Source organism: Periplaneta americana, chromosome 3 (assembly GCF_040183065.1).
Source record: "Periplaneta americana isolate PAMFEO1 chromosome 3, P.americana_PAMFEO1_priV1, whole genome shotgun sequence".
Taxonomy (NCBI): domain Eukaryota; kingdom Metazoa; phylum Arthropoda; class Insecta; order Blattodea; family Blattidae; genus Periplaneta; species Periplaneta americana.
The window spans coordinates 118,496,961-118,515,452 of record NC_091119.1 but is presented as its reverse complement, the minus strand read 5'-3'; the positions used below and the strand labels follow the sequence as shown (position 1 = coordinate 118,515,452).

The window sequence follows — 18,492 nt, the reverse complement described above, 5'->3', positions numbered from 1 at the left end:
GTCCAAATAAGGGCGAATTTCTTATGTTTTTTAATTATGCAGAATAACAGACAAATGGGATGGTGGAGTTAGTATCGAAGAGAAAATGCTGTGCTAAAAAGGAATTAACTATTATATTATACAGTATGCCCGAAAAGTCGCTGTACAGTGAAACTCAACTTACACTTATAATTAGGCCTATAGTTCCTAAAGGATATGTTGAAAATGTTGTCCATTGACGTCGAGACATGCTTGGCGAAGACCTTTTCCAGGCTTTTATGGTTGATTTGTTGAATGTTGGGCGTTACTGCATCCCGTAGTTCTTCAAGTGTATGCTCATCACCTTCCTATATCTTTACTTCCACGTATCCCAATAGAAAAAGTCTGGCCGTGTCAAATCCAGTGATCAGGCAGGCCACCGTCTCCTGAAGATGATTGCCAAAAAAGTCCAGATTATTTAGTAGCCTAGGCCAGGGATGTCGAACAGCGCTCTCGAGCTGTGAACTGCAGAGCCTTATCTCCTCCCTTACCGTGCAACGGTTGAACACAGGTAGCAGACAGACCGGCCGAATGATCGTAAACAAAAGCGAAACTGCGGCGGCTGGTACTTTCATAACTTTTATACATTTTACCAATTGATTAGGAACTCAGTAGATAAGAAATGATGCTTACGTCACAGGTGTAAGGGTGTAAGGTAGGTGTTAGGGGGCGTGGCAAGTGACGTCAGAAGTGGGCGTGGCCAAAGTATGGCGTCATGGAGGGGGCGGGGCTTAAAGTATGACGTCACGGAGGGGGTGGGGGGCTTAAATTATGACGTAGGAAAGGGGCGTAACGTCATAAATGGCAATCTAAGAGTTCAAGGTTAAAGTGTGACGTCATGCGGGTATGTAATGGCATGACATGTTCATACATGTTTATCTCCTCAATGTGGGGGGCTTAAATTATGACGTAGGAAAGGGGCATAACTTAAATTACGTCATAAGCGTTCAAGGTTAAAGTGTGAAGTCATGCACACGTGCAGGTATGTAATTGAAGTTGTGGTATGACAAGTTCATACATGTTTATCTCATCAATGTTGCTATGTGTGCAAATATAATGCTGAGTCATATCCGGCAATTGTTCTCAGGTAAAAGACACAAGTTCATACATGTTTGAAAACTGCTATGTGTGCAAATATTATGCAAGATCACATCCGGCGAAGAATTAATCTATCACACTTAAACACATACATTCTTTTTCTTAAGATTCTAATGTAATGGTAATTTAATTGATTGGGGAATGGGTGTTGGAATGTGGGACATAAATGGATAAAAAATTAATCTAGCACACTTGTAAATTAAACAGGATGTGGCTGAAGTGACGTTATAAATTTGTAATTGAAGTTGGAAATGGGGGAGGGGGGTAAAAATGTACTTTAAGCCAATTGTTGAGTAATTGATAAAAAATATTAAGATTCTAATGTACTGGTAATTGAATTGATAAATAGTAATGGGAAATGGAAATTGGAATGTGGGAATTATTGATGGCGTAAATGGTTGTACTTTAAGCCAATTTATAAAAAAATTAATCTAGCACACTTGTAAATTAAACACATACATTCTTCTCATATTATTCCAGTGTAATACATTTTAAGTGGTTTGTTTAGCGTATTTAATACATTATTACCAACATTAAATTCATCAGAATGTGACATTATTATTTCGTAATACAGTAATTGTAGCAGATAAATCAACGTTGTGTAATGCATAAGTGTGCAAATATTATGCAAGCTTGCTGAATCACTTCCGGCGACGATGCAATTGCTGAGTAATGATAAAAGCATGTTCTTTAAGCACCTGCAACGTGTCATATTACACAAATATTGCATGATGCAAATAATATGCAAGCTGTTAATTCACATCCGGTGAAGACGCAAGTGCTGAATAATGGCCAGCTATCCAATGGATGTCCTGAAACTGGTTGTACTTTAAGCCAATTGTTGAGTAATTGATAAAAAATATTAAGATTCTAATGTACTGGTAATTGAATTGATAAATAGTAATGGGAAATGGAAATTGGAATGCGGGGATTATTGATGGCGTAAATGGTTGCACTTTAAGCCAATTTATAAAAAAAAAAAATTAATCTAGCACACTTGTAAATTAAACACATACATTCTTCTCATATTATTATTATTCCAATGTAATACATTTTGAGTGGTTTGTTTAGCGTATTTAATACATTATTACCAACATTAAATTCATCAGAATGTGACATTATTATTTCGTAATACATTAATTGTAGCAGATAAATCAATGTAGATGTATATGTTGTGTAATGCATAACCGTGCAAATATTATGCAAGCTTGCTTAATCACATCCGGCGACGATGCAATTGCTGAGTAATGATAAAAACATGTTTTTGAAGCACCTGGAACGATTATTATTATTATTATTATTATTATTATTATTATTATTATTATTATTATTATTATTATTATTATTATGGTTCCAATTTAATACAGTTTGAAGTAACATTTATAGGATTGATTAATAATTTAATACATTTTGAAGTAAAATTTATTGGACTTATTTTAAGCCATACATTATTACCGAAACAGTTCGTAATATAAATATGTGTTATGAGATTGAAATATACAAGTTCATACATGTTTGTAATTACATTTGGAGTGGGGGGGTTTGAAATATACAAGTTCATACATGTTTGTAATTACAGTTGGAGTGGGGGGTTTGAAATATACAAGTTCATACATGTTTGTATGGTGAATGATATAAAAGCTGAGGATATGAAAACATAATTGACAGTTATGGATAGCACAATTATGGGAAACGATGTGGCGCTAGCCATTGATAATCCACTAATATTGAAAGAAGAAAGATATACAGTACCATTTGAGGTAACGTACGCATATTTTCCAGATGTGAGAGGTGAGTGGTTAAATGAACCATATGCAATAACACGCAAATACAATATAATAAATTCTGAGAAAGTATACACTGAGGTGGTAAGAAAAATTTATGGTGCTAATCAGTTACATACGGATTGGTCATTGGTGTTGCCTTGTGGTAATACGGAAATGAGTTTTATAAATGCACCTTCAACACATGAGGACACATATCACCGCAATATCTGTTTGGGTAACGGTGAACATCGCATTGAATGCACAGATCCCAAAGAGTCCAGCTTACATGTGTGGCGGGAACTGTGTGATCCCAGCTGTCTTACTTACAAAGAGGTGAGTACAGTTTATATTGCTTTTATTAATTATAATATTATGATATATTTAATGGTGATATTTGTTATTTTGTTTTTGTGCAGAAACCAGAGATTGTTGCCAAAGCACCTAAAATGAGATTTTATCGGAAGAGATGTGATGAAGCTTGTCCCAACTACAAAGCAGTAAGTTTTTTTCCTCCCACATGAAGTTTGTCTATATTTGTGATTCAAAATGGTTATATTTGTGATTGTTTTTGTTTAACAGAAGTCGGAAATTGTTGAGAAAAAAGGAAAAAGGAGGAAAAACAGATTGTGGCGGGAGACATGCATTGAAACATGCCCCAACTATAAAGCGGTGAGTTTATGTTTTGTGTTCTGATATTGAATGATGATTATGTAGAGCATATACATGACTAATTTACATTATTGTTTTCAGAAGACAACTAAAAGAGGAGAAAAGAGGAAACATAGCGCATTGAAGGAGGAGGTGATGGATATTGAAGCCATTGTTCAACAATTGAGTGTATAGAAAATAGAAAATAAATGTGACATTTTCATGGTTGTGATCAAGTGAGATGCAAGGACAAAAGTGGTTGTTAAGACAATACATGTATGTAGTGTGCATAATATGAGAATAGTAATAATAAAAAATGAATTTAATGAGTTATTATTTCGAATGAATCTGAATTCCCTGTCATTGGGGATGGGAGAGTAACCTCACCTTAAATCCTTGTCATTGTGGATTATGTCGAAAACGTTGCAATAACGCAACAGCATGTCGTTGCAATAACGCAACACCATGTCGAAAATCGTATTCGTGTTGCGATAATGCAACACCATGTCGAAAATCGTATTCGTGTTGCGATAATGCAACACCATGTCGAAAATCGTATTCGTGTTGCGATAATGCAACACCATGTCGAAAATCGTATTCGTGTTGCGATAATGCAACACCATGTCGAAGTTTCTACATATATGTCGCAAGATTACGATTTTCGACAAGTGGTTGCATATATGTCGCAAGATTACGATTCGACATATCGGTTGGATTGATGAGGGCGATGTATTGAAATAAAAACAAATTTATACACAAGCACTGTAGGTTTATTGTGATTAAATCAAAACTGTATAAATTACTACATTATTATTATTTACACACACACACACATTTAAATTAAAACTATATAAATTACAACATTATTATTATTTACACACATTTAAATCAAAACTATATGAATTACAACATTATTATTATTATTTACACACACATTTAAATCAAAACTATATAAATCACAACATTATTATTATTTACACACACACATTTAAATCAAAACTATATAAATTACAACATTATTATTTACACACACACATTTTACTCTTGCACACGCCTTCTTTTACATGGTGGTTCATAAAATCCATGCAGCACTGTATTAATCCCATCTTGTAATACAACTCTCTTATCATCAAAAGAATTTAAAGTCACTTTATTTACACACATTGTAAACACATTGTGAAAATATGATCTAATAGCATTGTTTTTTGTGTAAGTAGTGATACCAGATTCACGACATGTTGCATAATCTTCAAACGTAAGGTCATTCCTAATTATGCTTTTCTTAACCCCCTTCAGTTTCTTAATTTCAAAATCTGAACACTTTAAGGCATACACTTTAGCCTTCAAACCAACAAACTCATCAATATGTGAATTTGGAATTTCATCCTTGAACTTCCCAAGGACACCTTTATTATGTGTTGAAAATAAAATATGATTTGGTGAATACACACTAGCATCCAAATGATCCCAAACATTTTGCAGATCATGATACAAATCATCTGTTTCAATGAGATATATAAAACTATCTGTATCCATATAACACAACTTCAATTTATCGACAAATTCTTCTTTCATAATGCTATAGTGAAAATTGTACATATGCACTTTTTGAAAGTTCTAAACTACACATACCCACATACAACGCTTTATCAAACAAAATTTGAGTTCTCGCTAAATGAATACCCACCAAATTTTCAGCATAAATTACTCTGTCAAGAAAGTATGGTTTCGAAATTAGTTTTTTCAGTTTCTCATCGTTTGAAACTAATCTGAAATGCGGTCTCTTTCGAACATTTTCCATCGTCTTTCCAAATACCGCATTATTCATAAGCTTGAAAAAGTCTTTTTCAAAGTTATTTTTTGCATTGTTACGCAATTCAGTATTCAAATCAATGTATTGTTTTAACCAATACGATTGCTTACATTTTATAACACGGTGTATTTTGACAATTTGCAAGCCATTATCCACTGCCTGTTGCAAAAGTTTGTAGTGCGCCACGTAGTGTTGTTTGTAATGCAGTGTTGTCAACAATTTTTTATGCTTTCCACCTGGTGGTTTCGCAAACTCAGCACAAAATGGTAAATCTCTGTGTTTTTCAAACAGATGATTTGGATACTCTAGATCAACCTCTAAAATATACCCTATTTCACTATCATCATTTATTTCTTGAAGATCAAAATGATGTATTTCCTCATCTGATAGCCATTCAAAGCCTCCATATGGTAATTTTTGTGACATGGCGAATCCATACAAATTATTCGCATCCACATAGTAAATTGCAGACGGAGATTTAGAATTATCAATATTTTCTCTTTTAGGATCATTCGCAACTGCGTGACGAGTCACACATTGACATATTCCACCACGAATCCCTTGCTCAAAAAGTAATAGCATTGTCATGTCCGTAATCAGCTGCAATTCAACACCCGTTAATTTCAACATTGCCGAATATGCAAGTCCTGGTACTGTATAGTAATACATACAATCTAAATCGTATGTTTTCATACACATTTCGCGAAAATTTTCAAACACATCTGTTAAGATGAGGGTGTCGGATTTTAAGTATAAATCTGAATATTCTCCCAACGTCTGAATATTAAATGCCTCCCACACACATTCTGCATGATTATAGTCCTCTTCGGTAATGTGCTCATTATTTAATTTGCTGAAAAACTTCTCCTTGGGTGGTAGGCAGTTGTCCTCTAATTTATCTGATGTTGTCAAATAATCATAGGGAAAGACACCCTTGCGAGAAACAAGATCAAATTTATCTTTGAACATTTTTTTCGTTTCCGAAAACTTATCCTTTGGTAGATTGTCTGCTAATTGTGCTAGACTGGATGGCATAAACCGAAAAGAATCAAGAAATCGCATTTGCATATAACGTTTTTTTCTGTACGTGCTAGGGACATTTTTAACAAAACTGATGTACTTTTCCTGTGTATTTGGTAGAACTTGAATGAGGTTGTCATCATAGCCCAATTCCTTCACAATAAAATGTCCATCATATGATGACAAATTATGTAATACAATAGGAATAAAGTGCTGATGCTGATACCTCAAATTACACTCATTGTGAGCAGCACCGCGAAATTTCCCCGTCAAATGATCATGATCTCGAACTTTATAATTATCAACTGTAAAATTACCCTTTTTGCAAATGTGACATATATTTGCATTCGAGTATGCAACATTTTCTTCACTGGTTAATGGAATCATTTCTTTAATATCCTCAAATAATATTTGCTCAATTTTTTTCGTTTCCATTACAATGTCTTGCACAAAATGTTTTGCCGCATCACATCCCCTGTATAATTTCATGTCTGTGTATGTATCCTGACTATCCTTAAGGACATAACAATAACTAAAAGGTGTATGTTTCTGATATTGCACTGTGTAACTAGAGTCTGGATTCCCATGACAATTCTCAATGGGCTCTAGCAAACACTCAAAATCTGCATAAATCACAAATCTCACCTTTTTTGAAAATTCTGGATGATCAAAAGACAGATATTCCTTATTTGGAAATACTGATCTAACAGAGCTACATTGTGAACATACGCTCTCATGATCCTTTAATCGTTCTGCACATGACCTAAACGCATTATGCCGAAAATATGCAAAACATCGTTTACAAACAGCAATTTGACATCCAACGGCAGCTGTCAGTTGAGGCTTTACGAGAGCGCTGAAATTTGTTATGCAACAGTAATGTGATATATTTTCATTACTTATGTATAGCAAATCCCTATGATCTGGTAATTCCTTTTCACATATTCTAAGAGGAAACACATCATCATTCTCGTCAAGTGCAAACACATTAATAGAAATGTCATTAAATTTTTCAAATTTTGCAATATCCTTAATTCCCACGGGAAAGTCAATACACCAATCATATTTACATTCCAAATCGGGTCTGTTCTCATAGCTAGACATGAGGTCCTTGTCTCCATCAAGAAATTTCGATAGTATACAATACTTGAAACAATAGATATCACTGTTGGCAATGTTTACTAGAGATTTTGAATTCTTGTACCTGTGAGGAAGTTCTATATATGCACTACCACCCATCAATGGTGTGTATTTATTTACTCGCAATTCTAATTTGTGCAATTTGACATAAAACAAGCCCGATCCCTTCATACTACACTCTTCAAACTCTTTCAGAATCTTTTCCTTTTGTTTGTTTACAAACTCTCTAACATCTGAATATTGGTATAGCACATCATTCTTACCTTTAAAATTATGAAATGTTGTCTCGTTATGAACATTTGCAAACACACATTCAACAAATATGTTAAATTTTAATGCAAGCTGTTCCTTTAAATTGGTCTTTAAAATGTCTTCCATTTCATCAGCGATACATTCTAGAATATCTTTCAATTCACGCTCATGATTTGTCAAATTTAGAGCAATATAAGTCTTCAAACGATTTTTGAATGCTCTGTCTGATAACGTAAACACTGATTCGGAACATACTTGGCTTGATCCAGACACTAAGGCTGCTATGGGGGTAGATGAGGCAACCATCCCGGCATCCGCTCCAGAGGTAGATGGTGCACCTATCTCGACATCCACTCCAGAGGTAGATGGCGTAACCATCTCTGATGTTGACGCATTCAAAGCAGTTGTTGGGATCCATGCAGTGCTCATCACAGGTGTAGCGTTTCCATCCACGTACAGTTTCTCATAAGCCCCTTTGATATCTGTAACCTGATACAATAATCGATCATTAATATTTTCATAACTGTTAAACAAACTCAGTTCATGCTTATATTCACATCCTACTCACCATACTGTGATTTTTTACATGTTCAACCATATATCTTTCCACTTTGCCAGTTGTTCCACATAATTTACATTTGAATCTAATTGTGTTGTGAGTTTCTTTTTTGTGTCTTCCTAAACTCTTTTTGGATGAATAGTCTTTTGCACAAATATCACATTTGTAACCTATAGCATTGTGCTTGTCCTTCACATGCGCTCTCAATTTCCATTTGTGTGAAAATGTTTTACCGCAAAGGTCACATTTATTTTCCATTTTGTTTTCTTTATTCAGTTATTTGCTGAATAATATCACCTCCTCTTTCTATGCGTTGTTTCCTTCTCTCTTCTGAAAATAATAATAATAATAATAATAATAATAATAATAATAATAATAATAATAATAATAATAATAATAATAATAATAATAATAATAATATGAGTTAGTCTTACATACGTTCTACATAATCATCATTCAATATCAGATCAAAAAACATATACTCACCACTTTATAGTTGAGGCATGTGTTAATGCATTTCTTCTGCTACAATATATGTTTCCTCTTTTTAACTTTCTTCTTCTCCTCAACAAATATTTTCAGAATTCCTGGCATCTGTTAAACAAAACAATTACAAATATAAACATTTCGCAACTCAAATACAGATATGGTTCAAATGAAACGAAAAATACACTTACCGGTTTGTGGTTGGGACGAGAATCATCATATGTCTCCCTGTGGACTATCAACGGTTAGTGTCACAACGTTTCCCACGACTATGCATCCATGACTCTCAATTATGCTTTTATACTCTCAGATTTTATACCATTATTCAGCAAATGTATCGCCGGATGTCAATCAGCAAGCTTGCATATATTTGCATCATACAATATATATGTAACACGACACGCTGCAGGTGGTCATTATGCTGCGTAATCAAAAACATGTTTTTATCATTACTCAGCAATTGCATCGTCGCCGGATGTGATTAAGCAAGCTTGCATAATATTTGCACGGTTATGCATTACACAACATATACATCTACATTGATTTATCTGCTACAATTAATGTATTACGAAATAATAATGTCACATTCTGATGAATTTAATGTTGGTAATAATGTATTAAATACGCTAAACAAACCACTCAAAATGTATTACATTGGAATAATAATAATATGAGAAGAATGTATGTGTTTAATTTACAAGTGTGCTAGATTAATTTTTTTTTTTTTATAAATTGGCTTAAAGTGCAACCATTTACGCCATCAATAATCCCCGCATTCCAATTTCCATTTCCCATTACTATTTATCAATTCAATTACCAGTACATTAGAATCTTAATATTTTTTATCAATTACTCAACAATTGGCTTAAAGTACAACCAGTTTCAGGACATCCATTGGATAGCTGGCCATTATTCAGCACTTGCGTCTTCACCGGATGTGAATTAACAGCTTGCATATTATTTGCATCATGCAATATTTGTGTAATATGACACGTTGCAGGTGCTTAAAGAACATGCTTTTATCATTACTCAGCAATTGCATCGTCGCCGGAAGTGATTCAGCAAGCTTGCATAATATTTGCACACTTATGCATTACACAACGTTGATTTATCTGCTACAATTACTGTATTACGAAATAATAATGTCACATTCTGATGAATTTAATGTTGGTAATAATGTATTAAATACGCTAAACAAACCACTCAAAATGTATTACACTGGAATAATATGAGAAGAATATATGTGTTTAATTTACAAGTGTGCTAGATTAATTTTTTTATAAATTGGCTTAAAGTACAACCATTTACGCCATCAATAATTCCCACATTCCAATTTCCATTTCCCATTACTATTTATCAATTCAATTACCAGTACATTAGAATCTTAATATTTTTTATCAATTACTCAACAATTGGCTTAAAGTACATTTTTACCCCCCTCCCCCATTTCCAACTTCAATTACAAATTTATAACGTCACTTCAGCCACATCCTGTTTAATTTACAAGTGTGCTAGATTAATTTTTTATCCATTTATGTCCCACATTCCAACACCCATTCCCCAATCAATTAAATTACCATTACATTAGAATCTTAAGAAAAAGAATGTATGTGTTTAAGTGTGATAGATTAATTCTTCGCCGGATGTGATCTTGCATAATATTTGCACACATAGCAGTTTTCAAACATGTATGAACTTGTGTCTTTTATCTGAGAAGAATTGCCGGATATGACTCAGCATTATATTTGCACACATAGCAACATTGATGAGATAAACATGTATGAACTTGTCATACCACAACTTCAATTACATACCTGCACGTGTGCATGACTTCACACTTTAACCTTGAACGCTTATGACGTAATTTAAGTTATGCCCCTTTCCTACGTCATAATTTAAGCCCCCCACATTGAGGAGATAAACATGTATGAACATGTCATGCCATTACATACCCGCATGACGTCACACTTTAACCTTGAACTCTTAGATTGCCATTTATGACGTTACGCCCCTTTCCTACGTCATAATTTAAGCCCCCCACCCCCTCCGTGACGTCATACTTTAAGCCCCGCCCCCTCCATGACGCCATACTTTGGCCACGCCCACTTCTGACGTAATACTTTGGCCACGCCCACTTCTGACGTCACTTGCCACGCCCCCTAACACCTACCTTACACCCTTACACCTGTGACGTAAGCATAATTTCTTATCTACTGAACTCAGTTTACATTTGCACTTGACGAACTCTGATAAACAAAGAATGTAGCCTACATGAGGATGAATTATGATAATAATAATAATAATAATAATAATAATAATAATAATAATAATAATAATAATAATAATAATAGAGTTTCATCTACTGGGACATTCCATGAATGTTGTTCGTTAGTGACGGAAATAGGTAACTCATAATAATAATGTTGTTAATATCATGTTTAAAATATCAACTTTGTGTGTAGGCCTATGTGTTGTAGCAGTGCAACTTCAAGTTCAGAAACGTCAACTGTTTTGATGTATAAAATTAATTGATTTTAGCGTGACTTGAAATTTGTTCATAGTTTTTTTTACAGATTTAAAAATATCTCCTCCTCGAGTTCGATCCATTAGTGAAATGACATCTACAAGATCTCCATGAGCATTGAAATCTGAATCGACACTCATTATGAATATACTGTAACTAGCTGCGCCGCATCTTTCCTGTCGATACTTTCATCAAGAGCTATAGTGAGTAATAAGTGAAAGTTTTCATTCTTGCTATCAGTTGTTCCTCCAAGTTATCTCCCATTTATGATACGTGCTCTGTAACAATATTATGAGACAAACATATAGATTTAAAATCATTAACGTATTCCGAACATATCCCTTTTGCAACAGCTATGAGACAGCCTTTCACAAATTCTCCGCAGTAAATAGCTTTGAAGCCGTTGCAATAATTCCACAAATTTTGTACATAGCACGAACCAAGCTTATTCTACTAACACCCGATGATGGAAGGTTTTTCTGAATTCAATCTTGATTTTAATTCTTATACAGCCTTTTCACGAGTGAAACCGGATAACTTTTCTGGTCCATAACCTTCAGCATGACGTTTAGAATTAATATTATGATGGCTAATGTATCCAAGTTCTTTTCTACATATTCAGCAATGTGCCTTTCCTCCTTTAAGATAAATAAATATTTATCTGTCCACTCACTATTGAATCGTCGTTCCATATCCATACCAGCCGCCAGATTGATAAACACACTGCGTACAGAACACTTCTACAGCGAGCTGACTGACTGTCGTTTCAGCTCAGCTACAGTAGGCAAAGTATTAATCGTTTCACAGTTTGAGAGCGCTGTTCGACATCCCTGGCCTAGGCTATATCCTTAGCGGTGTGAGGTGTTACATCGACTTGCCTAATTTAACATTCCGTCACGTTGTGACATGAATAAATTGATATAATCTGGTTACAGTACCATCCTGCGATAATGGTTTCATCGTAGAAAATGGGGCCTATTATGTGCTTCCTAATCATAGCACACCAAACACCAACCTTTTGGTCATGGAGAGGGAGTTTCTTAAATTCGTGAGGATTTTCAGTACTCCACAAGCGAGATGTCTGGCTCTTAACGTATCCACTCAAATGAAACTACACATCATTTGTAAAAAAAAAGTCACGTCCAGTCCAGAACGTTCTCAACCAACTCCTTTAGACAGAATGTCCTGAAACCACCTGCAGTATTGAATACGGACCTCGTGGTCTCTAGCGTTCAGCTGATGCACTGCAGACACTCTGTACGGATAGGAGAAGAATGGAACGTGTGAAGTGGACAGAGAGAATAAGAAATGAAGCTGTGTTGGAAAGAGTGGGTGAAGAAAGAATGATGCTGAAACTGATCAGGAAGGAAAAAAGGAATTGGTTGGGTCACTGGCTGAGAAGAAATTGCGTACTGAAGGTTGCACTGGAAGGAATGGTGAACAGGAGAAGAGTTCGGAGCAGAAGGACATATCAGATGATAGATGACATTAAGCTATATGGATCACATGAGGAGACAAAGAGCAAAGCAGAAAATAGGAAAGATTGGAGAAAGCTGGGTTTGCAGTGAAAGACCTGCCCTTGACAGAACACTAAATGAATGAATGAATAGATAGATAGATAGATAGATAGATAGATAGATAGATAGATAGATAGATAGATAGATAGATAGATAGATAGATAGATAGATAGATAGATAGATAGATAGATAGATAGATAGATAGATAGATAGATAGATAGATAGATAGATAGATAGATAGATAGATAGATAGACAGACAGACAGACAGACAGACAGACAGACAGACAGACAGACAGACAGACAGACAGACAGACAGACAGACAGACAGACAGACAGACAGACAGACAGACAGATAGATAGATAGATAGATAGATAGATAGATAGATAGATAGATAGATAGATTGATTGATTGATTGATTGATTGGAAAATAGAGACATTATGGTGAAGGTTCTTCCAAAGCTGCCAATACATAAATATGAAGCAGGATCTTATGAAATTTTCAAAGAGAAATCATAAGTATGTATAATAATATTGTAATTAATATCAATAGGAACAATAAATATTCCTTATGAATGGTAACTGATGTATATTATATATTTGTACAACCCTCGTGGCGTCAGTGACTAGAAGCTTGACGTCTAAAGTAGCATTTGTTTACAACCTGCCGCGGGCTAGTGAGTTCTCGAACTTCATTCTGCGTGCTAGTCCATGGGCATGCCTGCACTATACTCTAGAGCAGGCCTGCACAAGGTTTGCGCTCTCCGAGCCGGCTCACAGCTCATGAGCGGAATGCAGATACTAGCTGCGCTCTGTATAAGGGTGGACTGGAAGAAGGGGCGATCTCGTACAAAATATACACAAAATGAAGTACTATTACGAGTGTTCATGAAATGAATTCTCGTTCAGTGTTTGCAAAACTATCTTGGAATATTATTAATTAATAAAGAAATATTTATTTTACAGAAATAACAGAAATTTTATAGCTACTTAAATTTACAATATAATTTTGTTATATTTTTTTATCAGTACATGAAAGCGGGGTTTTATGCTGTTGGCAGTTGAAAGGAACAGCACTGATCGTAATGAAACATAAGTTACAGATGTTCGATGCCTGCCTTTATTAAAGTTGATTATAGAAAACAGTTGCTCACAAATATAAATGTTGAGCCAAACATAGCAATCATTTTCACAGCCAGCCTGTGTAGTCGTGGATATTATTGCTAAAGTTTAGTCTTGTAAAACTCAACCAGGCTAGTAGTATTATTCAAACGGTCTTTAGCCCTTAGGTCACATTGAAGATCAGTAAGTTCGAGCTGTAAATCGTTAAAAGTTAAATGTTATGTTTTATTTAACGACGCTCGCAACTGCCGAGGTTATATCAGCGTCGCTCGTGTGCTGGAATTTTGTCCCGCAGGACTTCTTTTACGTGCCAGTAAATCTACTGACATGAGCCTGACGCATTTAAGCACACTTAAATGCCATCCGGAATCGAATCCGCAACCTCGGGCATAGAAGGCCAGAGCTATACCAACTGCGCCAACCAGATACCTGTAAATTGTATGACACTGTTTCAACTGGTGTTGAAGGAATTTATTATGATAACTTTAAATTCTTTCCAATTAAGACAAGATCTTGGAACCTAGAATTAAATTCATTTTGAATTTCAGTTAATATCTGCATATAATTGTTTAACATGGCTTCATCGCGAGCAGTTTCTATCGTTGGAAAGTGAGCCATATTACCTTCCCGAAACTGACTTACGAAAAGTGTAAGTTTACGACGAAAATCCTGTAATTTATTCAACATATCAGCAATGAGCTGGCCTTTTCCCTGAAGAGAGATATTTAAATTATTGAAGATTAATAAATTCTAACGTTCCCTACCTCATGTAATAATGCAACTTTCAACTTCTGAACCATTTTACTGCGATCTTCACCAACAAAACCATCGTATCTCTATGTGAGGCGTTTAGTTGCAAAATTAGATACTCACTAAAACATAATTTTTCAGTCTGAAGGGAAAACGTTTCCAAGGAACCAAGGATTTGCAATCATACTATTCTTTCACCATACAAATCCATGTGATATATCTGGCTTTGGAGCGTTGTAGAATCACATGAAGATATGGAATATAACATTAACTCATTTTCTAAAAAAAGGTGATGTATCTGATTTTACAACTACACGCCTCATGTGTGGACTAGTAATAACGCATTATATTATGTTTTCCTCTTTCTTTCAAACTTTTGTGGCAGATAAGTATTGACTCCAGCAGCTGTGAAAAAATAAGCATTTTCCCATGTAATCTTGAAAGAATTTGCCTGATGATCACTTTTCCGTCTTTTAGATTCCTCCATTATGTAGCCGTAGATAAGCAAAGTGAAATAGCTACTGATAATACACACTACACCAGACAGCTGCGTGGACTAGCCTCTACCTATAGCAGGCTTACGTCATTCCGACGTACCTTTCCGGCCGTGCTCAACGAGCGCCGTTTGTGCAGGCCTGCTCTAGAGCAGCCCTGGGCATAACAGGGTAATTGAAAGGGACGGAGAAACTCCCGCCATGTCCTTTTTGCTTACATCGCCTTATAAACAAACGCGCAGAGAGGCTCTGAGCAACAGTGGTGGATTTTAGGCGACCAGCAAGAGCCGGAAGTTCGTAAAAGTTATGATGCCTGCCTGATATAAACCGTCACTGACCTTCCTGCCTGCTCGTACCGCACCAAAATATTACATGACTCAATCGAGTTATTTACGCCCAGTCTGCTCTAGAGTTATATTCCTGTGTAATAACAGTTGAAGGTATCTCGACGCTGGATCTTAGACTTAAATGCTTCATTCGCGTCTAGCAACGCTGTTTTTTTTTTTATGATTCTTCCACACAGACAGAATTTACATCAAAATATCTTGTAGAGCGAGTAAAATTAACGCTGTGACACTAGAGCATACACAGACTAAAAGTTCTTCTCACCAGAGGCAGGTGTGACAAAGTACGTATCTTATTGTTTAATATTTTGACTGACAATATCTTCAACTCGAAACGTTGTTATACGTCAGTGTTATGTTAGAGGTATGTTGTGATCCTGTCAATTGCAAGACATTTTTGAAAAAATAATCGCGTCTTATCTAAACGTCTGTATTTACAGCTGTCAAAAGAAAAAGTGGCCGCTCTCATGAAACAAAGTTCCCTTCGGGTATCTTCGCTACAATTCGGAGACAGGCGATGTTACATGTTGTTGGACCACGTTGCCTGATATCTACAGTTATAATTGAAGTATTCTGTGTGTTATCCATAGCATAATGGTAGCGTGCAGGCCTCTTATTCATGAGGTCCTGCGTTCGACTACAACCACGTGCTTTTTATGTTCTTTTTTGTTCTGTTTTTGAGAGAGACAAACTATACATAATGGCTCCTTTCTCTTTTACGATTATTTTAGTAATTAACATCAGGTTCATTAATATATTATGCCATGACTTTATCATTATGATATTGTGGCTGCAAATGGAAAGAAAAAAGATTTTATTCTCAATAAAAATATCTTTCGTGGCATAAACAAAACAAATTTACTGGCGTCGGCCTTAAAACATTCAAACAATTAAGCGCTCAAAAAACAAAACAAAAAGCCACAATTCAATATTTAGTCTATCTTCCTCTTATCTAGATCATCTTGCAGTCGAGTGGGCATGGAATTGACTAGTCTTTGCAAATAGCGACTGTTTTTAGACACGATATTCCAGGCATTCTGAACATACATACATAAGTCTTCTGTCCATGGGCAGGTCTTTCATTGCAAACCCAGCAATCTCCAATCTTTCCTATTTTCTGCCTTCCTCTTAGTCTCCGCATATGATCCACATATCCTAATGTTGTCTATTATTCTTTTCAACCAAAGACCCAACCAGTTACTTTTTATCTTTCTAATCAGTTTCAGCATCATTCTTTCTTCACTCACTTTTTCAAACACAATTTTATTTCTTATTCTATCTGTCCACTTCACACGCACCGTTCTTCTCCACATCCACATTTCAAATGCTTCAATTCGTTTCTCTTCATTTCGTCGTAATGTCCATGTTCCTTCCCCTTACAATGCCACACTCCACACAAAGCACTTCACTAGTCTCTTCCTTAGTTCTTTTTCCAGAGGTCCGCAGAAGATCCTTCTTCTTCTATTTAAAGCTTCCTTTGTTCATGTTTGCAGTTTTTCTTGGGAAGGATAGGCCTAAATGCGGTAACATCCCGTTGCTTTCCGCACACCACTATCTCTTTCGCATCTTATTAGATTCCAGGGGGCCCAAGCGTGGAGATGAGGAGAGTGGATTTGACTAATTGGGCCCTCCGGACTTCACCGAAAGTCACGGCAAGGGTTAAATATTAATTCTATCAGGATGTTTGGCCCTATCAGAGATCGGGAAATCTCAATTAGCCTTTGCCCCCCGCGTCCTGGACTAGCTTCTACGAATCATCAGAAAATCTTAGAGTGTGATTGGGCCAATTTTTCCGAAAATGTTTCCACACTTTTGCCCTCGTAGCTCAGCGGACGAACGTCGGAATTTAGATGTCAACGTCTCAGGTTCAATTCCTCGTTACTCCTTTTCATTTTATTGTGGTTCAAGATAGTATAATGTAATAATACAAAAAGAAAAACTAATAGCAGTATTATGCAACTGGATTTTTCCAAACATAATATTAAATTTATGTTATTTATATCGCTAAAGAACGATTACAACATAAATAACTTGAATATTATTTATACAGTATCACTAAAGAACGATAACACAATATAAATGATAAATATCGGTTTGTTTAATTAATATAAGATATTATATAATACGTATTTAATTATCTAAATAAAATAACCTATTTTACAAAGAAAGATGTTTATTTGTGTTATAATAATTACCTACATAAAATACAGATTATTTATATTGCGAAAGAACAATGACAATATAAATAACTTGAATATTATTTTATAATGCTAATGAAGGAAAACAATATAAATGATAACTTGAATATTATTTATATCGCTAAAGAACGATAACAATATAAAAAACGTGAATATTATTCATATCGGAATTTCACAGATTTATTACAGATGTATTTAAGAAATTGTAGAAGAATAGTAATTAGTAACAGTGTCCTAGTTATTCTTCTTGGGGCCAAATTTGTAACTTTTAAAAGTGTGGTTACTATGTTGAAGTGTATGTGTTGCAACGGATGCTTGATTTGTTATGTATGTGAGTCAGTTATGGGATGCTTGATGTCGCAATGTCGTAATTATAGTTTGATTGTGTCTGTGTGACTATTGTGTATTAATTTATGATGTATGGTACTGAAAGCTGCATATTTGTGTTATAGAAGTGTTACGTATGTGTGTTGTTAATGTTTTTGTATGTTTCAAATTGATAACTGATATTTGTTTTGCAATCGCAATGCCTAATTTACGGATTGTTTATGTTTTGTTTACATCGCGTAAGCTAATTTAATTTTCTTTTCCATTTCTCTTTATGCTTATCTTTTTTTGTGTATAAAACTTTAGCCCTAACATACATATGTAAAATAGGGCTAACCCCCATTGGAGATACTGTAGCTACAATAGTAATAATTATTATTCATATCGTTATAAAACGATAACAGAATACAAATGATG

General features: G+C 35.1%; 1 protein-coding gene across 1 annotated transcript; it reads left to right on the top strand.

Annotated features, from left to right (window-relative positions):
• Positions 1 to 1,728: 1,728 nt before the first annotated feature.
• Positions 1,729 to 3,850, top strand: LOC138697136 (uncharacterized). The gene is made up of 4 exons (XM_069822717.1): positions 1,729 to 3,215; positions 3,299 to 3,379; positions 3,462 to 3,551; positions 3,633 to 3,850. Exons 1-4 carry the CDS (start codon positions 2,787 to 2,789, stop codon positions 3,723 to 3,725), a joined length of 693 nt encoding a protein of 230 aa, XP_069678818.1. The 5' UTR covers positions 1,729 to 2,786; the 3' UTR covers positions 3,726 to 3,850.
• The last annotated feature ends 14,642 nt before the right edge of the window (positions 3,851 to 18,492 follow it).